General features: G+C 40.8%; 1 protein-coding gene and 1 long non-coding RNA gene across 2 annotated transcripts; one reads left to right on the top strand and one right to left on the bottom strand.

Annotated features, from left to right (window-relative positions):
• Positions 1 to 1,772: 1,772 nt before the first annotated feature.
• On the bottom strand, positions 1,773 to 17,183 carry ANKS4B (ankyrin repeat and sterile alpha motif domain containing 4B). The gene is given in 2 exon segments (XM_003812082.5): positions 1,773 to 3,061; positions 16,987 to 17,183. Coding segments are annotated over 2 exon segments (1,383 nt in total). The 5' UTR covers positions 17,151 to 17,183; the 3' UTR covers positions 1,773 to 1,842.
• Positions 10,803 to 24,879, top strand: LOC117976204 (uncharacterized). The gene is made up of 3 exons (XR_004666792.3): positions 10,803 to 12,065; positions 17,167 to 17,396; positions 23,317 to 24,879. It is a non-coding gene; the product is annotated as an uncharacterized LOC117976204 (long non-coding RNA).
• Positions 24,880 to 25,065: the final 186 nt, after the last annotated feature.

Genomic DNA, 25,065 nt, shown 5'->3' with positions numbered 1-25,065 from the left:
CCTGGGCCTCCCAAAGTGCTGGGATTACAGGCATGAGCCAAGTGTTGTCAGTTTCTATCATGGAACCTACACATATTCAGATATGCGGCAATGGTGACAGACAACAGTAAATAAACCATGTGTACATAATAAGCATGAAAATGTGAAATTTCCTTTGACAATCAAATCTTCCCTCCAAAGAACTTAGTTTTTTTCCCCCTTAAGTTTCACTAGGTGTTTACCCTTAAAAAACTCATCAATTGCAGTTGGACAGACTTTTTTTCTGTATTTTTCTTGGTCTCCTCCCCAACCCTCTTACTTAGGACAGTATTATTCTGCTAGGACTGCCATAACAAAATGCCACAGACTGGATGGCTTCAACAATGGAAGTTTATCAACTGAAGTTTATTTTTTCACACCTTTGGGGGCTGAAAGCCCAAGATCAAGGTGTTTGCAGGGTTGGTTTCTCCTGAGGCCCCCTCCTCGGCTTGCAGACGGCCACCTTCTCACTGTGTCCTCACGTGGCCTCTCTGTGTGCCTTCCACCTAAGTGTCTCTTCCTCTTCTTAGGACACCAGTCCTAGGCTGGGTGCAGTGGCTCATGCCTGTAATCCCAGCACTCTGGGAGGCCGAGGCAGGTGGATCACCTGAGGTCAGGAGTTTGAGACCAGCCTGGCCAACATGGTGAAACCCCACCTCTACTAAAAATACAAAAAATTAGCCAGGCGTTGTGGTGCATGCCTATAATCCCAGCTACTCAGGAGGCTAAGGCATGAAAATTGCTCGAACCTGGGAGGCAGGGGTTGCAGTGAGCTGAGATCATGCCACCGCACTCCAGCATGGGTGACAGAGCAAGGCTCCATCTCAAAAAAAAAAAAAAAAAAAAAAGGGAAAAAAAGGACACCAGTCCTGCAGGATTAGGGTTGCATTCTTATGACTTCATGTAACCTTAATCACTTCTTTAAAAGTCTTATTTCCAATTACAGTCACATTAGGGGTTAGAGCTCCAACATATGAATTTGACACAATTCAGTCCGCAACAGGTACCACCTGTATTCTATCTCTTTCTTCACTCTCCCCACCACCACTCTGTCTCTATTCTCAGGCAGGAGTATTATAGACGCATTTCCATTACTTGTAAACATGTACACATTTGTTAAAGGGCTTGATGCATTTAAGTTGGGCATCAAGCCGCAGGCCAGGAAAGAACTCTAGTCTCTACCACTAGGCAAAGTCATAGATCTCAGGAGAGAAAAAGAGTTAGAATTCCCAGGTTACACAGATCAGAAAGCAAGCAGCAGGATAATGTGATGAGATTATAATTTTAAATCCAGAGATAGAAAAGTAAAGGAAGTTTCTTTCATTTTCCTGTCATGCATATGACCCTTTCTTTGTTCAAAAGTATCAAAAAGATAGGCTGGACACGGTGGTTCACGCCTGTAATCCCAGTGCTTTAGGAGGCTGAGGTGGGAGGATTGCTTGAGGCCAGGAGCTTGAGACCAGCCTGGGCAATGTGGCAAGACCCCACCTCTACTAAAATATACAAAATAAGCCAGGTGTGGGGCGTGTGAACCTGTAGTCTCAGCTACTTGGGAGGCTGAGGTGGGAGGAGATCATTTGAGCCCAGGAGGTTGAGAATACAGTGAACTATGATCATACCACTGCACCCTAGCCTGGGTAAGAGACTGAGACTTTCATCTCCAAAAAACAAAACAAAACAACAACAACAAAAACAATTATATGTACATATAAGATAACTGAAGAGAAATGCCAGATTCTTGTTATGAAGTCTCCTCAAGTTTCTCATGGAGATTTATTTGGATGGGCATAGCCTACCTCCCAGAGTAAAGTTTGGGTCTCTCTCTCAGGTAGGCATTTCCGATGCCCTAGAATCCATTCCCAGTGGTCTGGCATTGGGTAAAGAGGGGGTGCTCCCTGGAGTGCTGCCAGCGGGCCACAGCATCACCCCAATGCTCCAGGCCAAAACTCTCCATCACAGGCTGGTGTCGACCAGCTGCCCAGGCTGTTGAAGCACCTGCTTCCTCCTGTTGATAGCATTCAGAACTTTCTTCCTGGGACCCAGCTGCATTTGTATGCTCTGAAGGTCCTCATCAGAGCAGAGCAGCAGAGCTTCTAGATCAATCTGCTCTCTCTTGAAGATAGGCAGGAATTCTTCCAGGTGCTGAGACAGCAAGAACACTTCCAGGGGCGTGGCATCGACCACATCTTCCTCCCACTCCACTTCATCCTCATCCCACGGCAGATCATCTTTGAGGCCGTTTTCCTCTCCCTCTTCATCAGCTGCACCCTCATCAGCCTCTGACGCTCCTTGTCTTTGAAGCAATTCACTGGGCAGTTTAAAACCCAACTCTCTCTTGCTATCTGAGATGTCTTCAGGACTCGATATCCTGTTCCTTCTAAAAACAATACTTCCTAGACCTGGACGATTGAGAATGGATTCATGGTGCACACTGCTGTCCTCCTCTGCTGACAACTGGAGCTTCTCTTTGAAGTCCCCTGAGAACGAGTCTTCCTCTTCCTCTCTGAACACTTCCATCAAGTTCCTCTGCCCACTTCTGCCTTCCTTCTCCACCTGTTCTGCTGTATCTTTGTTCTTCTTGAACTTGATCTTGAAAGTGTCTTTAATGCCCTTAGATAGTGACCCGAATGTGCCAGGAGCAGAAGCATTTGAAGGGGATGATCTGGAGAAGGTACCCTTGGAAGAAGAGAGAGTCCCAGATTCCTCCTTGCTGTAGGTGTGGGCCATCTTATTTTGGTGCTTCTCCTGGCGCCTCTCACACTCTTTGATCTGCCTCCTGGCATTCTTCTGAGCCTGCTCCTTCAGCCTGGTGACCTTCTTGGGGTTCATGATGTTCTGTGCAGTGGCAGCCTTGTCCAGGAGAGCAACACATGCATTCTGCTCCCTGCTGGCAGCAGCATCCAGTGGAGTCTGTAAGTCATTATCCAGGGCAAAGATGTTGGCACCAAAGTTGACCAGGAATGAGACGCAGTGGGCATGGCCATTGGAGGCTGCAAAATGTAGAGGAGTGTTTCCCCAGATGTCACACCTATCAGGGTCCCCTCTAGAAGAGAGAGAGAAAAAATATATACATGTTGGACTTTTTTTCGCTGAATGCAGGCCCAAAACAAAAATAAAGAAAAAAAGGCATGTTAATACAAACATGTTCATCCTGACTTGACATTGTTATAAGATACTGGCTGCAAGTCCAACTGTCTTAGAACCATCCCATCTTAAAACCACATGGCCAGAAACAGAGCCCATCTCTACCGTGTGTCTCCTTTTTGTTTGTTTCTTTTGTTTTGTTTTGAGACAGGTTCTCACTCTATCTCCCAGGCTGGAGTGGAATGGTGTGATCACAGCTCATTGGCAGCCTTGACCTCCCAGGCTCAGGTGATTCTCCCTGCTCAGCCTCCTGAGTAGCTGAGACTACAGGCATGCACCATCACACCTAGCTAATTTTTTGTAGAGACAGGGTTTCACCATGTTGCCCAGGCTGGTCGCAAACTCCTGGCCTCGAGCCATCTGCTCACCTTGGCGTCCCAAATTGTTGGGATTACAGGTGTAAGCCACCATGCCCGGCTGTGTCTCCTTTTTAGAAGTGAGAAAAACTTACTAAGAAATTCCCCAGCCAAACAACTTTCTTGTCTCATTGGCCAGCACTAAGTTACACGCCTAAGAGATGGGAAACATAGTATTGTGTTTAACTTAGATCAATTAGATTTTGCCCTGAAACTAGGGATAGGATTGTTCAATGGCTTATCAAGAAAATAATAAAATCAAAATCCTAATTTGTAGCATGTGCCAATTTCTGTGGTGTAAATACATCCACCATGGCAAATTTCAAGCTACCAATGTGACATCACTGGACAGAGTTTGGAAGAGATACACAGTAGCATACCATTATCAACTATTTCCCCCATGTAGATATAATGGACATGAATTATCTTAAGAGATAGGTAAGAGTGAAATTTATTAAAATAAGTAGAAAGTGAGACTTTTATGTTACCTTTTTAATATAATTTGTTAAATTATAAGTTTATATAATTTTTTTCTTTTTTTTTTTTGAGATGAAGTCTTGCTCTGTCACCCAGGCTGGAGTGCAGTGGTGCAATCTCGGCTTGACTGCAACCTCCGCCTCCCAGGTTCAAGTGATTCTCCTGCCTCAGCCTCCCAAGTAGCTGGGACTGCAGGCACCCGCCACTGCACCCAGCTAATTTTTGTATTTTTAGTAGAGATGGAGTTTCACCATGTTGGTTAGGCTGGTCTCAAACTCCTGACCTCAGGTGATCCACCCGCCTCAGCCTCCCAAAGTGCTGGGATTACAGTTGTGAGCCACCACGCCCAGCCTGTAATTTTATTTTTAAGAATGGCTATGTTCTCAGAAGCTCAGGCTTACAGTAACCTATGATTGCACCACTGTCTACAGCCTGGGCAACACAGCAAGACCCTGCCTTAAAAAAAAATGGCTAGGCTCAGTGGCTCATGCCTGTAATCCCAGCACTGGGAGGCTGAGGTGGGAGATTTGCTTGAGGCCAGGCATTCAAGACCAGCCTGGGAAACATAACAAGACCTGTCTCCATTAAATTTTTTTTTAAATAAAAATAAAAAGTAAGAAAGAATGGCTATATTTAGCTGTCAAACTTTCTAAAATTTGGAAATAACTCTGACAAGCTGGTTCCAGCATGCTACTGCTACCCTCCCGAATTGAGCCACATGTGGGGAAATAAATAACTGAACCAAACTCAGTCCCCATCAGCAGGAAAGAAGAAAGAAAAGGATGTTGGAGAGGTAGCAAACAGTGTCTGTTACAAACATTATTCATTAAAAGGGCATTACATCTCTATTTATTCCTCAACTTACTTCCATGACTACAGGGTCATATAAGTGTGTCATTCTACAAGAGGTTAAGGTGGAATTAGGGATACTATTAGATGATATTAAGGCCATAAACCTAATGCCTGGCACAGAACAGGGACATAGCAGGTGCTCCAGTATTTGTGGAATGAATGAAAACCTACTGGAATCCTGCCCAAGGCAGCAAACCCTCCTCTCCTACAAGGACTTGAGTTACAAACAGGAACAGATAAAAAGTCAAGTAACTATTTTTAATGATGGCCAGAGCCATGCGCCAATGCTGAGAACTCTGATAATACAGATACTAAGGGGTCCTTCCTTTGCCCTAGGCTAGACTCCAAAATCAGGATCTCACTAAACTCTGGCCAGCCTGGCCCCATGGAAAGAGGACAGTGAGTCTGAGAAGTCCTCTTAACATTCCCGAGAAGTAGAGGGCAGACAGAAGCAGAAGAGAAGATCTGCACCCTTGCAAATGACCTGTTAGTGCGCCACGACCATTCTACTAGTTCCTGGCTGCTCAAAGTTGGGTCTCCAGACCAGAAGCAGATGCATCACCTGTGAGTTTGTTAGAAGTTCAGAAGACTCTCACGCCTGTAATCCCAGCACTTTGGGAGGTCGAGGTGGGTGGATCACAAGGTCAGGAGTTCAAGATCAGCCTGGTCAACATTGTGAAACCCTGTCTCTACTAAAAATACAAAAATTAGCCGGGCGTGGTGACACATGTCTGAAATCCCAGTTTCTCAGGAGGCTGAGGCAGAGAATTGCTTAAACCCCGGAGGCGGAGGTTGCAGTGAGCCGAGATCACACCACTGCACTCCAGCCTGGGTGACAGAGTGAGACTCTCTCCAAAAAAAAAAAAAAAGCAAACAAAAAAAAGTACAGAAGACTCCCACCCAGACCTATTGAATCAGAATCTACACTTTAGCAAGATCCGCAGTTGATTCGTAGGCTCACTACAGATTGAAAAGAACTTCACTGGTTAGTGTGATCCAACCAGGGTCCTATAATTTGATAAATCAGATTTGCAGTTACTCCACGGGAATCCCTGGCTCTTCGGTGTGCGTTAGTTACAAAGAAGCACTTTCACATTCTTTGCCTTCAACCATCACAATCTCCCTCTTAGAGAAGGCAGGCAAGAATCATTACCACAGGAATAAAATAAGACTCAGAGAGCTTAATTGATTTGCCCAAGGGTAACCGGCAGCATGCTTTGGATCAGGCTGGTCTCCCAGTCAAATCATCTCCAACACAATACATCCTAGATTAACACAACTGGGCTTTTCCATTTTACCAGCTACATGGCCTCAAGTTTAATTTTTCTAGGACTTGGTTTCTTCATGTAAAAAGTAAAATAAAGGTTCCTCTTCAAAAACTTTCCTCCCCATCTAATTAAAAATAAATAATAACTTCTCTTAAAAACAAAATTTATTCAAAAACCTGTACTAACATTCTTAAATATCTACTAGCCATAATAAAAAAATCAATATACTTTATACTTTTAACTCCCACAATTTAGCTTAAATATTTACCCTAACATACTTATAGTAGTCCAAACAAACATTAGGTCATAGCCTGTTCCTCTTCCTTATTTAAGTGTTTTTACCTTTCTCAGCATTCCACAAGATACTTCCTTCTTCCTTTGTTCTCCTCTGCCTTTGCCTCTTTTAAAAAGTTCTAAGTTACTAACCAATCAAGACAAATACAAAATGTAAAGTCCCATTCCAGCCAATAAAAACCAAACACAACATTAAAGTAAACACATCAAGTTATAAATAACCCTGTCTCCTTTGTTCAATATACTCTCATAACAAAACTACTAACAAATATACCCTTTCTCCAAAAAATAAAAATAGCCTTACTAAAAAAATTAAATTTATGTTCAAGTACTATTTCTTTACAACACCAAAAAACAAACATTTCTAACACTCATCTGTAAATTGAAGATAATACTATTACCTATTCATAGAGTTATGTGAATTAAATAAGTTAATCTACATAAAGCATTGGAAAACTGCTTGGCACATAGTAAATATTGAATAAACATTACTTATTATCCTTGCCCTTGCCCCCAAACTCATAATCCTTAATTTCATGTATTTATTTTTCCTTGTATTGAACTAGTAAATTCCTACAGCACAATAACACTTGTGGGTTTTTAAAAATCACTTATAGGCCAGGTGAGGTGGCTCATGCCTATAATCCCAGCACTTTGGGAGGCCGAGGCTGGTGGATCACTGGAGGCCAGGAGTTTGAGACCAGCCTATTCAACATGGTGAAACCCCATCTCTACTAAAAATACAAAAATTAGCCAGGCATGGTGGTGCGCGCCTGTAGTCCCAGCTACTCAGGAGACTGAGGCAGGAGAACCTGGGAGGTGGAGATTGCAGTGAGCCGAGATTGCGCCACCGCACTCCAGCCTGGGTGACAAAGTGAGACTCTGTCTCAAAAAAATAAAAATAAAAATCAATCAATCAATCACTTCCAGTTTTAATCTGACAAATATTTATGCCTTGTCTCCTTAATTGGATAATATGCCCCAGAGGGCAAAGCCTGTGTCTCTTTCTCCTTTGTGTCACCCACATGTCCCAGCAGAAGTCTCCAACCCAACTCAAAGAAGTCCAGCAAGTCATGTAAGTGACTGAATGGGGCCAAGTTTGCTCTTTCAACAAAGTCACAGTTAAATGCATACTCCACCTAGAAAGGACCACAGCTCAGCTACCTTGAATCAAAGCGGAAACAATATTGCCAGAGCTCCCATTTTTCAAATGAAGCCACAAATCCAGAATTTCAAGCGAAATTCTGTGATTTTTAAGTGTTGGCTCAAATTTAAAAGAAAAATATAGTAAAGTCCAAATAAAACACATTTGTGGACCAGCTCCAGCCCATAAGCTGGCAACTGGTAACCTCCTTCTGAGCAGAGAGAACAGTGTGAGCAGAGGCACAGATGGCTGATATTACAAGGCCTATTTGGGGAACCAGGAGTATAGATCAGCATGACCAGAGTGTGTGGAGTTGGGGGTAAGGGGAAAGAGTGGAAAAGGAAAGAAAATGAAATCAAATCTAAGGAAAGCAAATATTAAGTAACACAGTTTTGCTGGGAAGCCACTTTCCAGAAGGCTCTGGTCAGTCAGCCTGATTTAATTGTTTGGGATGAAAGGAGACCCTTCAACCTTGGCACAGACCCGCATCTTAAGGGACCGCTGTGTCTCCCCCCTAAACATGTGGTTTCACTTTTTATTTTAAATAAACACTAGATGCAAAAGACTCCTTAAGTATCCTAGACATCAAAGAGGGATTGTAAAACACCCAAGACGTTACTATCAACAGAAAGAGAAACACACTGATTAAATTTGCCTGAAGTTATCCTTGGATTGGATAAGTTGAAAACAAAATTATTGGGAGGAGTGAGCTGCAGGGGGGATGCAGAAGGGCACTAAGGTGTCCGGGTTAAATGTATATGCTTAAGACTATAGACTGGTGGAATTTTCTCATTTCACTGAATTTTTATTTTGCTTTAAGTTCTGGGATACATGTGCAGAACACACAGGTCTGTTACCTAGGTATACATGTGCCATGGTGGTTTGCTGCACCTGTCAACCTGTCATCTAGGTTTTAAGCCCTTCATGCAGTAGGTATTTGTCCTAATGCTCTCCCTCCTCTTGCCCCCGACCCCCCAACAGGCCCCGGTGTGTGATGTTCCCCTCCCTGTGTCCATGTGTTCTCATTGTTCAACTCCCATTTATGAGTGAGAACATGCAGTGTTTGGTTTTCTGTTCCTGTGTTAGTTTGCTGAGAATGATGGCTTCCAGCTTCATCCATGTCCCTGCAAAGGACATGATCTCATTTTTTTTTTTTTTTACGGCTGCACCCATTTCACTGAATCTTAAATGATGCTTTCAAGACAGAAGGAAGAACAGTACACCTGAGATGACCCCAAAGGTGGGCCTTCTTTTGAGAAAATTTCAAATGCAAAATTACAGATTTACAGATGAAACTGTCAGTAAGACAATTCATGGGTTTTCGTAGTGGCTTTAAGCTATTAAAACTTGCAAAACTTTGGCTGGGCACAGTGGCTTATGCCTGTAATCCCAGCACTTTGGGAGGCCAAGGTGGGTGGATCACGAGGTCAGGAGATCAAGACCATCCTGGCTAACATGGTGAAACCCCATCTCTACTAAAAATACAAAAAAAATTAGCCAGGCATGGTGGTGTGTACCTGTAGTCCCAGCTACTCGGGAGGCTGAGGCAGGAGAATGGCGTGAACCCAGGAGGCGGAGCTTGCAGTGAGCTGAGATCACACCACTGCACTCCAGCCCAGGCAACAGAGCAAGACTCCGTCTCAAAAACAAAACAAAACAAAACAAAAAACTTGCAAAACTTCTACTTACAGACACATTTCCAAATTGATGTACAATTTAAATGGAAATATTTTCTACAGACAAGTTGCATGGAGTCCTTTTAAATTCCATACTTGTCATTGTTCACATTTGTTGATAGAACCATTGCATACAACTGCCTGGGTGGAAAACTAGTCCTGTCGTTTGATAATCTGAGTTCAACATTGATGCTCTACGGTTTTCTTGGGCTAAGCTCAGTCTAGTGTTGTTTTTTTCTATTCCCCTTTTCCCCAAAAGAGAAACTCACTGAAGAGATTTTAAAATAACCCATTTTTCCCTTGATTTTTGGTAGATCAGTGCATTTGGGCAATAGTTTTTAAAGCTGGCTTAGCACTACTGTCACTAAGTAGGCAATTTGCTTAAATTACCCTGAGCATCTGTTCCATTCCAATTTTTCCTCCTGAAGTTGATTTTTTGTGAAGTTCTCAACTATTCTTTCAAAAACGTTTTTCTGCATAAAAAGAAATATTTGGACTCACTAATAGTCAAAGAAATGCAAATTGAAACAATACTCTGCCTTTTGCCAATCAGATAGGCAACGATTAAAAAGAATAGTAATACTTGGTTTTGGCAGGACTATGGGGAAAGAAATGCTGCTGGAAGAAGCAGAAAGTGGTTCAAATTTCCTGGCACAATACACACAAAAAGCCTTTAAAATGAGGCACTCTTTTGAATCTACAATTCTACGTTTAGGAATTTGTCCTAAGGAAATATAAGATCTTTGTGCAAAGATGAATGAGCAGGAATGTTCCTCCCAAACTTGCTTATAACAGGAAAAAGACTGGATTCAAATTAAGCAACATGAATAGTCAACTGATTACATATATTATGGCATTAACCTGTGTCCATCAGTGGAAGAATGGATAAAGAAAACATGGTGGCTCCACACAATGGAATACTATCCAGTCTTAAGAAACAAACGGATCCTGTCATTTTCGACAACATGGATGAGCCTGGAGGACAGTATGTTAAGTGAAATAAGACAGGCACAGAAAGATGAATACCACATGATCTCACTTAAATGTGGAATCTAAAAAAGTCTCCTAGAGGCCGGGCGCAGTGGCTCATGCCTGTAATCCCAGCACTTCGGGAGGCTGAGGTGGGCAGATCACGAGGTCAAGAGATTGAAACCATCCTGGCCACCATGGTGAAACCCCATCTCTACTGAAAATACAAAAATTAGCTGGGCGTGGTGGCACGTGCCTGTAGTCCCAGCTACTTGGGAGGGCTGAGGCAGGAGAATTGCTTGAATCCGGGAGGCGGAGGTTGCAGTGAGCCAAGATCCCATCATTGCACTCCAGGATGGGCGACAGAAGCAAGACTCCATCTCAAAAAAAAAAGAATCTGGGGGAAAAAGTCTAGTTTCCATTTTAAAAAATAAAACCAAGAAATTTCATACACTTTAAAGGTAAAATGAATTTTTTTTGTAATTGGGCCATTATGCTTCCTAGTGCAGGAAAATACATGTAATGATTGCTTTCCATCTTCAAATTTTAAAAACAAAGGAAAATAGTTTTCTAACAAAGCCAGAGTTTTAATATAAATGGTTGCTATAGGATTCGTTGTCTATCAGGTAATGACAGATAAACTCTTAAATCATCAGACTGAAATGGACTTCAGTAGTTCAATAGTTGATTAGCTTCTAAATTCAATTTTCAATTTTTTTAAATTTTAGGTTCAGGAGTACATGTGCAGGTTTGTTATATAGGTAAACTCATATCACGAGTGTTTGTTGTAGATAATTTTGTCACCCAGGCACTAAGCCAACATGTTCTCATCATTTAGCTCCCACTTATCAGTAAGAATATGTGGTGTTTGGTTTTCTGTTCCTGCGTTAGCTCGCTAAGAATAATGGCCTCCATCTCCACCCATGTTCCCACAAAAGACGTGATCTCATTCTTTTTTGACTGCATATTATTCCATGCTGTGTATGTACCACATTTCCTTTATCCAAGCTGTCATTGATGGACATTTAGGCTGATTCCATGTCTTTGCTATTGTGACAGTGCTGTAATGAACACTCACGTGCATGTGTTTTTGTTTGTTTGTTTGTTTTTTGAGATGGAGTCTTGCTGTTCTCCAGGCTGGAGTGCAGTGGCACGATCTTGACTCACTGCAACCTCCTCCTTGCGGGTTCAAGCAATTTTTGTGTCTCAGCTTCCTGAGGAGCTGGAATTACAGGTGTGCGCCACCATGCCCAGTTAATTTTTTGTATTTTTCTTTTAGTAGAGATGAGGTTTCACCATGTTGATCAGGCTGGTCTTGAACTCCTGACCTCAAATGACCCACCCGCCTCAGCCTCCCAAAGTGCTAGGATTACAGGCATGATCCGGGCATGTATCTTTATTGTGGAAGGATTTATATTCCTTTGGGTATATACCCAGTAATGAGATTGCTGGCTTGAATGGTAGTTCTGCTTTTAGCTCTTGGAGCAATTGTCACACTGCTTTCCACAATGGTTGAACTAATTTACACTCCCACCAACAGTGTATAAGTGTTTGCTTTTCTCCTCAACCTCACCAGCATCTGTTATTTTTTGATGTTATAATAGCCATTCTGACTGATGTGAGATGGTAATTTTCTTCCCTTTTCAGCTTCCTTAAATCTAATTGGAAATTTGACCTCACACTGGTTCCCAGGATTAGCTATGGTCAAAAAGGCACCTCACAAGACTTCTGTTCTTTTTTTTAGCCTACATCAGGCCTGCTCAACACAGCAGATCCCAGATGCTTTTGAGGGCAATGAAACAAATCTGAGATGTACTAGATCCCGTGAGAAGAAAGGAGTTGAGAAGGAAGGACTAGGAAAAGCAAGGTTAGAAGAATATTTGCACCCATAGCCAGTGTTTAATAAATATTAATATAAGCAAATTGGGGGGGGGCTGGATATTTATATTACATTGAAAGAAATGATGTTACCATGTCAATTTAGTGGAGAAAGAGATAGACTATAACAACTAATTGTGTTGGAACAAATGAGTAGCCACTTGGAGAACGCAGAGTTAGATCATAATTCAGATCTTAAATTATATAAAGTATTTAAAATAACAAATGAACCTAAAAATAGCACTAAAGGATCAGTCAGTATTGATGCATGACCTCAAAGTTAGAATCACACAACAAAGATTGATAGACTTATAAATATATATATATATTTATGTTTACATTTATATTTAAAAATCTGTTGTCAAAAATATAAATTGTGTATTGTAAAACAGTTGTAACCTATATGACAAAGAGTTGATATTGTTAACTTTCAAAAGCATTTTTATCAATCAAGGAGAAATGTTGAAAACCCCAATATAAAAGTGGAATAAAGTTATAAATACACAGTTCACAAAAGTGGCATTCCAATGGCCAATTCTTTTTAAGCATTAAAAGAATTTTCAACCTCATTGGCAACCAAAGAAAAGAACATTAAAGCCACACTGGTATATCATTTTGTTTTGTTTTGTTTTGTTTTTTGAGACAGAGTCTCACTCTGTTGCCCAGGCTGGAGTGCAGTTGCCTGATCTCGGCTCACTGCAACCTCCGCCACCCGGATTCCAGGGATTCAGGAGCAATTTGTGCCTCAGCCTCCTGAGTAGCTGGGATTATAGGCGTGCACCACCACACCATGCTAATTTTGTATTTTTAGTAGAGATGGGGTTTCACCATGTTGGCCAGGCTGGCCTTGAACTCCTGGCCTCAAGTGATCTGCCCTCCTTGGCCTCCCAAAGTGCTGGGATTACAGGAGTGAGCCACAACACCCAGCCTAATATATCATTTTGGACCTATCATGTTGGCCAAAATGGGTACTCACTTTCTGAAGGACAACATGTCCATTTACACACACACAAAACTATTTAAATTGCACATATGCTGCTATGGTTTGAATGTGTCTCCTCCAGAATTCATGTTGAAACTTAATCATCAATGTAACAGTGTTAAGCAGTGCGGCCTTTAGGAGATGATTGAATCATGAGGACTCTACCCTCGTGAATGGGGTTAGCACCCTTATAAAAGGACTTGACACAGGGAATTTGCCTTTTTTTTTTTTTTTTTTTGCCCCTTCCTTCCCTTCCTCCATGTGAGGACACAGCCATAGGATGCAACAACAAGGCACCATCTTGGGAGCAGAGACAGGGCTGTCATCAGACACCAGTCCTGCTGGTGCCTTGATCTTGGATGTCTCTGCTGCCAGAGCTGTAAGAAATAAATTTCTGGTTTTTATAAATTACCTAATCTAAGGTATTTTGTTATAGCAGTACAAATGGACTAACACAAATGCAAATTGATCCAGAAATTTCACTTTGGAGAATTTATTCTCAAGAAAATGTGGCCAGGCCCGGTGGCTCACACCTGTAATCCCAGCACTTTGGGAGGCCGAGGTGGGCAAATCACCTGAGGTCAGGAGTTCGAGACCAGCCTGGCCAACATGGTGAAACCCTGTCCCTACTGAAAATACAAAAATTAGCCCGGCGTGGTAGTGCACGCCTGTAGACCCAGCTACTTAGGAGGCTGAGGCAGGAAAATTGCTCAAACCCGAGAGGTGGAGGTTGCAGTGAGCCAAGATCAGGCTACTGCACTCCAGCCTGAGTGACAGAGAGACTCCATCTCAAAAAAACACAAAAGACAATGTCAGCAAAGATTTATGTACAAGGATAGTCATCATAGCACTATTCAAACTAGGGAAAACAAACTATGTGTCCAAAAGAGGGGTTGGCTAAGAAATGTATTTGTTGACTAGAGTCCTACAAAGTCCCTGAAATTTATAGAAGAATATTAAAATGTATTTGTACGCACTATAGTATATATAGAGAGAACTATATACATCTTAGTAGCATGGCATTATAGGACATTTTTTCTTCATGTTTTGTGTGCGTCTGTATGGTTTAATTTTCTGGGTTCAGCTCATGTTACTTTTGTAATTAAAGACTAGCAGAACCAGGCTGAGTGCTGTGGCTCACACCTGTAATCTCAACACTTTGGGAGGCTGAGGCAGGAGGATTATTTGAGCTCAGGAGTTCGAGACCAGCCTGGGCAACAAAGCGAGGCCCTGTCTCTAGTAAAAATAAAAAATAAATAAAGACCAGCAGAACAGTTATTGTGAGAGAATATTTCAGGCTTTCAAAGGAGAGAAAGAGAGAGAACACCTAAGCATTACTATTCAAAATGTCCTTAAATGGAACAAGAGCTCTCTGCTGAGAAGAACCCCAGAAAACCAAACCCTCTTCTAGGAGGACAAACTCACTGGTTGATACAGTTTGGATCTGTGAGATTTGGTGGGGAACAAATCTCAAATCAAATTGTAATCCGCAATGTTGGAGGTAGGGACTGGTGGGAGGTGACTGGATCATGGTGGTGAATTTCTCATGAATGGTTTAGCACTATCCCCCTTGGTACTGTCCTCATGATAGTGAGCTCTCATTAGATCTGGTTTCTAGCACCTCCCCCCTTGCTCTCTTGCTCTTGCTTCTGCCATGTGAGATGCCTTTTCCTTCTGCCATGATTGGAAGCTTCCTGAAGGCTCCCCAAAAGCTGAAGCTACTATACTTCCTGTACAGCCCTCAGAACTATGAGCCAGTGAAACCTCTTTTCTTTATAAATTACCTAGGCCCAGGCATTTCCTTATAGCAATGCAAGGATAGGCTAATACTTTGATTTTAAAGTAACTGACATCTTGCAGTTTGTGGAATGAGGTAGACTTTCAGTAGATGGAGAAAGCTGGGGAACCCTAGGCTGAGTAGGAGAAGAGATGAGATGACTGGAGAAGGCTGGCTGATGGGGATCGATGTGTCTGAGAAAAGAAAGTCTTATTCAGACAAGAGAGATGGGGAAGATCGGCTTCACTCACTTTCTCATTCAATCTTTAACTCAGGAACTCTCCCAATCCTGGGTTCTTCTGACACTTCCTAAATGTCCCCTATTTTAATAAAGGGTGTCAACATCCAAAACCTGGGACCTTAACCCTCCTTTTCCTTTATCTGCCCACATCCAGTCAATCATTATTGATTCTACATCCAAACTGCCACTCAAATCCAACCATATCTTCCCATTCCCAATGTCACTACCCTAGTCCAACTCATCTTGACCATTAAAACAGTCCCCAAACATTCTCTCTGACTGTTATCCATCTACCTGAGTGAGTTTTGTAAACATAAATCTACTCTGGCGGCTTCCCTACCCAAGACATGGCTTCCTGGGCCCTTAGGATAAAGTCCTTACCAGAGTTGACAAGGCTCTTTGTGATCTGGTCTTATCTCTTATACTTGTCCTGACCCCACTCCTACTTGAACCACGTCCAGCCATACTCAGCTTCTCTAGTTCTCAGAACTAGAGCAGTTTTCCATCTTAGGGAAAACACTCTTTCATCTAGCTAACTTGTTCTCATTTTCCTAATCCCAGCTTAAATGCTTTCCCCTTAGGGAAGACTTCCCTCACCCCTGAGATTGAGGTAGATGCCTATTTAGTGCCCTCTATTTCCCTTTTTGTAACAAATATCATAGATGAGCCAGGCACAGTGGCTCACAGCTGTAATCCCAGCACTTTGGGAGACCGAGGCTGTCAGATCGCTTGAGCTCATAAGTTGAAGACCATCCTGGGCAACATGGCAAAACTCCATCACTACAAAAAGTACAAAAATTGCTGGGCATGGTGGTGCACACCTCTTGTCCCAGCTACTCAGGAGGCTCAGATGGGAGGACCACTTGAGCCTGGGGCTCAAGGCTGCAGTCAGCTATGATCTTGACACTGCACTCCAGCCTGAGTGACAGAATGAGACCCTGTCTCAGAGCAAACATGCACACACACACACACACACAAATATCATAGATGTCTTGTCTTCCCCTCTCAAATCTGCTCACTGTGACAGGGACTGTGGCTGTCTTGTTGATCACAGTGTGCCCAGTGGCTAGCAAAATATCTCTTATCTTAAGAGATAAGTGGCTGGCACATAACAAATACTGAATAAATGGGTATTCAATTGGATTCACTTGGCTCCTTTATTTACCTTGTCCTTTTCTCTTTCTTTACCCCTCTTGGGTTACGGTTGCCAACACAACCTAGCCCTCTGATAACAGGCAGAACAAGCAGAGGAACTAGCTTACTCCTCCATTAAAATCTGGGCAAAGAGATGGGGTGTGTGTGTGTGTGTGTGTGTGTGTGTGTGTATCTATCCACTAGCCAAAGAAGTGATAGAGTTAAGATAGGCTAAAGAGTCCTTGTAGAGCCAGCAACTCCATTCAAAAGAGCAAGACCCTGTGTCAAAAATAAAAAATAAAAAAATCATGAGCTTGCACTGGGATTGAAAGTTAATAAAAGACTGTGAGATTTTGATGGCATAGATAAAAAAAACAAAACTAAAAACATGTCATTTGTTCCAACCAAGGTTGGCAACTTAAAACCAAGTAAAACAATGGCCTCTTTGAAAAGAGAAAACTATTTAAATTTCATGAAAAGCATTTTTAAAGGCATAGAATTAAAATATCTTCCCTCTTCCCCATGCAGATAATGCCATAGTTCAGAGTCTCTCCTCTGATTGTGGCTAAGGGATGAGCCACTCCTATAGTGCCAGTCCTCAGTGAGAAAAGAGAGCATCTCTAGGCATAGTTTTCTCTCTTTCTCTAAAAATCCAATCATTTAGACAATCTAGAAAGAGGATAGAGTATTTGTATTGACGTCCCTGCCTCTTGCTGCTGTCTGCAAAAACCTACCATGAACACTGTTTCCAACAGAAACCATCGGGTTGAACTTACCCTCTACTGCAGATTATCTCTAGGGCTTCCAAGTTCCCATGGTAGGCTGCCAAGAGAGTAGGAGTCATGCCGTCTTCATCCGAAAGATTTAGATCTCGCTTGGTAGCCTCTTTTAGAAGTTCCAGGTAACTATCACTAGCAGCTTGGTGGTAACGAGTAGACATTTTTCCTGCTCACCAGAACTTGGCCAGATGTCTCTCCAGGCAGAGCAAGGTGTTGGCGGAGCAACCTTCCTATAGAGCTGGTTAATTAGTGACAAGGAAGAGTGTCACCAGGGGCAAAGCTCATTTCAACTGCTTCCTTTCACGGAAGGCAACAAGGTTTGAGGCACTGAACTTGGACCTTTTCTCTCTGGAATGGCCATGACGTTGACTATTGAAGACTGCTGTATTCATCTTGAGTGTTTGGAGGTACATTCAATTTTTCTATGTCCATTAGTTTCTTAAGTGTAATATTGGCCATCTAGGCACAGGATGTAAGAAATAATTTCTTAATAAAATGCAGAGCTACTCTAGTTCACTAGCGGTTTTTTCCAAAAAGAACAGCTTTATTGAGGTATAACATCATTAAATTTACCCATTTCATGCATACAATTCAATGATTTTTAGGACATTTATAGAGTTGCATGCCCATTATCATAATCCAGTTTCCATCAGCCCTTAAAGATCCCTCATGCCATTTGCTGTCAATCCCATTTCCACTCCCAACCTCAGGAAACCACAGTCTGCTTTCTGTCTCTATAGATTTGTTTTTTATGGGCATTTCAGACAAATGGAATCCTACAATATATAGTCTTTAGTGTATAGCTTGTTTCAATTCACATACTTTTTTGAGGTTTGTCATGTGTAGCGTGTAATGGTTTCTTTCTTTTCACTGCTGAATAATATTCCACTGTGCTAACATACCAAATGTTCTTCATCCATTCAATGTTTCATGAATATGATGAATATTTGGGTTGTTTCCATTTTTTAGTAATGATGAATAATGCTGCTATGAGCACTGATGTACAAGTCTCTGTGTGCACACATATTTTCATGTGTCTTGCGTATATATCAAGGAGTGAAACTGCTGGGTTGCATGGCGATTTACATTTAAATTTCAGAAGTTGCCAGACTGTTTTCCAAAGTGGCTGTACTACTTCACATTTCCACCAATAACGTATGAGGGTTTGAATTTCTTCACAACCTTGCCAGCCTTATTATTGCCTATCTTTTTGTTTATGGTCATCCTAGTGGATGTGAAGTGGTCTTATTATGGCTTTAATTTTCAATTCCCTAATGACTAAGATATTGAGCATCTTTTCATGTGCCCATTAGCCATTCTTACATCTTCTATTCAAATCTTTTTGCCCAATTTTTAATTGGTTGTCTTATTAATAAATTATAAGAATTATTTATATACTCTGGATACAAGTCCTATATCAGACATATTTGGAACAGAATGAAAATGAAAATACCACATATCAAGATTTATAGGATGCAGTTAAAGAAAAGCTTAGGGCAAAATTTGTAGTTTTTTATGCGTATATGAGAAAGAAAAAAGATCTCAAATCAATAACTTAAACTTATTATCAATAACTCAAACTTATTATCAATAACTCAAAGGAAGGAGAAAAAGTATAGAAAAATGACTACAAAGGAGTACAATATAAGACCAAAAAACTTTTTAGATCTATGTGCAATAAAAACAAAAGAAAATGGACTAAATTTATGATGTGGAAGACTCAGCCATGTCTTGTTTATAAGACATATCTAAAATATAAAATTGCAGAAAGATTGAAAGCAAAAAATGGAAAAGTTATAGCAAGCAAATACTAACAAAACATTGGTGTACCCACATAGATGGTCTGCAACTTATGAGAGTTTGACCTAATTTTTCAACTTTACGATGGCACAAAAATGACAGGTATTTAGTATGCTTCTCAGCTCACAACTGAGTTACTATATCAACTTATGGTGGTTTTGCATTGTAAGTTGAAGAGCACCCGTATTGGTAGCAAGGAAAAATATAGCTTAAGCCAAAAAAATTTACTAGGCATAAAGAGAGATAATACATGATAATGAAAGGAACAATTAATCAAGAAACTATGATCGTTTTAAACTTGGATAAATTAAATAACATAGCTGCAAAAAAGGGAAAGCAAAAATTAAACAGAAAAAACAAAACAAAACCACAATCATAAGGGAAGATTTCAGACATCATCATAATGTTCTATATCAGACTAAAAATTGGTATAGCTATAAAATATTTGGGCCGGGCACAGTGGCTCACGCCTGTAATCCTAGCACTTTGGGAGGCTGAGGGGGCACGGATCACGAGGTCAAGAGATTGAGACCATCCTGGCCAACATGGTGAAACCACGTCTCTACTAAAAATACAAAAATTAGCTGGGCATGGTGGCATGTGCCTGTAGTCCCAGCTACTCGGGAGGCTGAGGCAGGAGAGTCGCCTGAACCCGGGAGGCGGAGGTTGCAGTGAGCCGAGATCGCACCATTGCACTCCAGCCTGGTGACAGAGTGAGACTCCATCTCAAAAAAAAAAAGAAGAAGAAAAACAGATTTGAACACAATTAACAAGCTTGATCTAACAGTCACATGGAGAAAGGACCCTGTGCCCAACAGTAAATGCATGTTTTTTCTAAGCACACAGAATATTTATAAAACCTGACCACTGAATAGAAGCAGTGCAGTTCTCGACAAATAACAAATAACAGGGTTCATGCAAACCGTGTTCTCTGAAGACACTGCAACTAAATTAGAAACCGCCATCCTTACATAACTCATCAACTATGCATATGTTCTCCTGTGGTGTATTTTTTACATTGTTTTCATCAAATACATATAATTTTACATTACATCTTTTCCACTCTTTAATCCATCATAAATATATCCCCATATTGTTACACAATCTTTAATATATTTGGATAATTGTCCACTAAACTGATGTGAGAAATATCTATTTTTGAAGCCTGTAACTGTATATTCCTCTTATCTCTTTTTGTCTAAGTTTTTATTCCAAGATAAATTATTTACCCACTCAGAAAAAGTACAAAGCTTTCATCTACAGTTTCTTCACAATAATAATGAGCTCCAAAGGTCACTGTTTGTTCCTTTTTCTGGCTTCTAGGTGAACAGCAGTAGAAGCAGCCTGGAGGGCAGCATTATTTTGCTTTTTTTAAACATTGTTTTTAGCCCAGAGAGAGCGACATATCCAAACATGATTATGAATACTGTGAGAAAATGGTAAGGTTGTTCATCAAGTTTTGCATGAGCCACTTTAATTTAGATACAACTGCATTCATTAATGCACTTTGAAATTTAAAAACAGGTCAGGCGAGGTGGCTCACGCCTATAATTCTAGCACTTTGGGAGGCCAAGGTGGGTGAATCACTTGAGGTCAGGAGTTCAAGACCCACTTGGCCAACATAGCAAAACCCCATCTCTACTAAAATACAAAAATTATCTGGGCATGGTGGTGCACCCCTGTAAGCCCAGCTACTCATGAGGCTGAGGCAGGAGAATTGATTGAACCTGGGAGGCTGAGGTTGCAGTGAGCCAAGATCACACCACTGCACTCCAGCCTGGGTGACAGAGTGCAAAAAAAATAAAAAATAAAAATACATATAACCGATAGAGAACTTCTCAAAGATGTATTATTTGTAGTAGAATCCTAAGACTCCAGCCAAAGGGTCTGCTTTCAGAAGATGATGATGAGGAAGAGGAAGAGAAAGAGAAGAATAGTGACCACTAGGATGGTCATAAGCAAAATGAGGATGAGGATTGTCAAAGTCAAAATAAAAATTTAGAGCTGAATCTCTAAATTTAATGTTTTATTTGGAAAAAGACTTGCAATTTGGGATACACACATAGACCAGGTGGTCTTCAGTATGTCTGAAGAAGAAAAGAGAAGTTTAGAGGTTTTATTAACAAGAGAAATGTTACATATTGCTCTTCAAGAAAGTTCATTGGCACTAGTAAGGGTTTGGGGAGCTGGCAAGCGCTGATTAGTGGGCAAAATTCGTCCTAGAGTTGCAGCAAGTTATCTCAGCAGCTGTAAATAAAACTGCTCCCAGGTTACAGCAGGCAGTTCCAGCAGTCAGTCTTGCTGAGAATTACGTTCTTGGAGCAATTTTTATTTATTTATTTATGTTTTTGTACTTGGAGTGCTTTCTCCCCCAACTCCACCACCCAGCCTCTCAACCCTGATTTAATTGGGTATAACAAGAATGATGCAATTTGCGTGATTAAGTTTCACAGGATGGAGGCAAAGGGTAAAGAGGACAGAATAATTATAGAGATGGGGAAGAAGGATTGGAGATAGAAGACAAGAAAGAGAAAGAATTTCTCAGTTCCAGCAGTACTTAGGACTAGAACTTAAAGTCTCCTGTGAAATGGCAAAATAACCAAACTTTCTTAAATGGTAAATATCCTGGCATCCTCTGGCACGCCCTTGGGAAAATTTCTTCCTTGGGAGAAGAATGGGGTGGCAGGGGCAGTGGGGGGTGGGGAAGTGGGGGCAGAGATAAGGATTTAAAACATTTTTCTGAACTTGAAGATCCTCCTTATCCCATCCCTTCAAGGTGAGGTTGGGAAGGAGGGTTGAAGACCTAGCGTTCATATAATCCAGGAAAAGTTACTCCATCTATTTGAGTCTCCATATCCTTGTGGATAAAACGGGGGATGTTGCTAGTGATCATATCATCATATCATCAGCATCAACTAACTTTAGTAAAGATGAAGAAATAAAATTTCTTGCAACCCATAAAGTATGTTTTTACAAACTAGAAGTAGTGTGATTGTGGCTTAGGGAACAGACAGAGAAAGTTTTAGCCCAGTAATCATTTTTGAATTCCTCAAAGCCCAAAGGAAACAAAATTGGTGGGAGATGGTAAGGGCAGAAATTAATAAAAAGAGCTAACACGAATTTGCATATAATGTAGACATTAATTCCTTGTGAGGAGTCATGGTAATTGTGGGGGCAGTTGTGGATTTTCTTGACTGTATTGATCTTGTGGAAATTAGTATTTGAGCGTGTTCCATCAGTATACAGCTGGACTCTTGGAAGGCCAGAGAAGAATATTTGCCAGACACACACTGGAGAGACTTTGAGGCTCGGACCTGAGTGGCAGTGACCCCAAGTCAAAGCTCTCATCAACCTTCCTGTTGGAGCCTCGCCATGCTCCTCATATCTCCCCATACTCCTGCACTACTAGTATGTCTCAACTTAGAGAAACATCCTGTCCATGACCTCTGTGTTCCCTTGACTCTGACACTTAGGTTTAGACAGGCAGGTTTTATTTCCTCCTGCACTGTCCTAAAACTCTAGAACCTCAACCTATTATCTGGAACCCCAAGCAGTTGGTTATTTAATGATAAGAAGCCCTTCTCCACAGACACCACTTCTTTTTTGCCAAAGACCCAGAGAAAACATGGTTAATCTGCTTCTAGGGGCAGCACTTGGAGAGATTCTCCCATGAATGGGTCCCCTCCTCCCCCCAGAGCAAGGACATTGTCAGCCTCTCATTGCTGTGTTTATGATTTTGCAGTCTCCCCTAGCATCATAATAGCTGACAGTAGCTGACAACTAGGTAGTCTTAAATAGGTGTTCCTTCTACCATGGAGTCCAATCCTGGCCCAGAGGAGGTAGCATTTGGATGAAGAATTTACCTGGGACTCTGACTATCTATAAAACAGAGTCATGTGTGTTCCTTTGCTCAGGGAGAGGAAAAGAAGGGACAGAGATGATGGTAGTTGATACTTCCAGTCTAACTCCAAGAAAAAAACAAACTTGCAAAGTACAAACCAAACTTCTTCCTCATTGTTCTGAAAAACCATTTGCTGCTAATTGGGAAAGAAATTCAATGGCTTGTGCAACCCAGAAACACATATTTTCAGTGATGAGATTGCCCCTGTGTCCTAAGAGATCTGGTTTTCAAAAGCAGCCTGTGTTTGATCTCTAAAGCTATTCATGTCTAATTAGAGAAGAAATTCACTTGTATGGTAGGGAAGCACATTTTTTTTTACATAAGAATGAAAAAGATCAGAGTAGAACACTGCTTTTAACGAGATTACTTCATCTAATGAGGATCTTATTATGAATTTTAATGAAAATAAAAACAGTAACAAAGTAAGGGAAATTAGAGAGCATTACAAAAGTCCTGTTGTTCCATAGAAAACTTGCAGGAACCAGGCAAGGACAAAAGAAGCCATCAGTAACACACTGCTGTATGCACTGCACTTGGGTTTATGAGAGACTGTCTGTTAAGGTAAAGATGTGCTCAAATATATTATCCAGAAAATGTCACTTACATGTGTATTCTTTTCTCTTTAGCACAATGATACAACTGTTCAACCTATTTGATATGGATTTCTCCTATTCGGAAGAAATTTCAACAACTTCACTTCTAACTTAAACACATTCATCGACTAGCCTGGCCAACATGGTGAAACCCTGTGTCTACTAAAAATACAAAAATTAGCTGGGCGTGGTGGCATATGCCTGTAGTCCCAGCTACTCGGGAGGCTGAGGCAGGAGAATCACTTGAACCTGGGAGGCAGAGGTTGCAGCGAGCCGAGATCGTGCCATTGCACTCCAGCCTGGGCGACAAGAGCAAAACTCCGTCTCAAAAAATAAATAAACAAACACATATAACACTGTCAAAATAAGGAGAAACTTTCTTTCCCGCATTGAAAGTCATTGATGTTTTCCTTAAAAGCATTGTATCATGTTTGTATTCTTTAACAATCAAAAAGAATCATTGTCTGCCTTTTTGTTTCTTCTTTTCTAAATGAAAACATTTATAAAAATATTTAAGTGGATAAGTTGCCTATTGAAATTGTAATGTCCCTGAAGTATTGGTTGAGCTTAATTTATTCATATAAGTTTCAAGCCATTCAAAGGCCTATTTTTCTGGCAGAAAACTAAAGACAGAGCTGTTATTGTACCATCTGGTTTGCATGAGGAATCTCTTGGCATCTCTTAACTGCACATTTTATAAATGCTAAATCCCAGATGGCATACATTGTAACAGTGAAGAGTTTTATAAAGGCTTCCAAAAACAAATTCTTTCAAATTTGAATACTGGATAGTCTAAGCAGGGGCTAGGAATTTAAATTCTACACTTGATTAAACTGGCTTTGTTAGCTGAACAAATTTCCCTTTTTTCTTATGTCTTTCCTTCTTCCTAATTATTGGTTCTGTGACTTGAAAATTTCAATCCATGTAATTCTTCTACCAACAGGTCCTCTCTATAACTCAAGTTCTAGAAAACCTGCAGGAACAACAATCATTGGAAAAACCTATGTTAGGTGCCATTTTGTTTCAAAGATGGTAGAATTTACCACAACGGAGGTGTGTTATAGCATCCATTAGCAGATCATCAAATACCATCAAAACCGTTCAACTCTTACAAAGCTGATGGTTGGATTGGAAAGACAAGCAAATGTAAACTCCAAGCATTGTGTTGAAATAAAGCCAGAGTAGAATAATGATTGAGAACATAGGGTCTGAAGTCAGAGACTGACAGATATTAAGCCCCAGATTGGATCTTCCCATTAACTTGGGCAAATTACTTCTCCCTAAGCTTTAGTTTCTTCATCAGTAAAATAGAGACAGTACTTTTCTCTTTAAAAGAGAATCATTCACAGGGTTGTTGCAAGTAATTACTGAATATTTGTAAAATACTAAGTACAGTTTATGGTGTGTAGTCAGCACTTAATTAAAGTAAATTAGTAGTAGTACTAGCACTAGGAGAAAGAAAGTTTCTCCTTTCTTTAAGTCAATCTATATAAATGCAGCATTTTCTTAAAACTTCTCTTTTCTCTGCATTTTCCTTCTCAATAACAACAGCCGAGACCTAGTTTTTTTTGTTTGTTTGTTTTGTCCTACCCCTTATCATGGTATAATAAAAATAATATATATTTTACAGTCACACAGAATTGAATTTCAATCTGGGGTTTTGTAATAGTTTACTAGGACTTCCATAACAAAGTACCACAGACTGAGTGGCTTAAACAAATTTATTTTCTTATAGTTCTGAAAGCCAGAAATCTGAAATCAAGGTGTGAGCGTGGTTGGTTC

This window comes from Pan paniscus, chromosome 18 (genome assembly GCF_029289425.2).
Source record: "Pan paniscus chromosome 18, NHGRI_mPanPan1-v2.0_pri, whole genome shotgun sequence".
Taxonomy (NCBI): domain Eukaryota; kingdom Metazoa; phylum Chordata; class Mammalia; order Primates; family Hominidae; genus Pan; species Pan paniscus.
The sequence above is the reverse complement of the archived record's forward strand: the minus strand, read 5'-3'. Positions and strand labels throughout refer to the sequence as shown.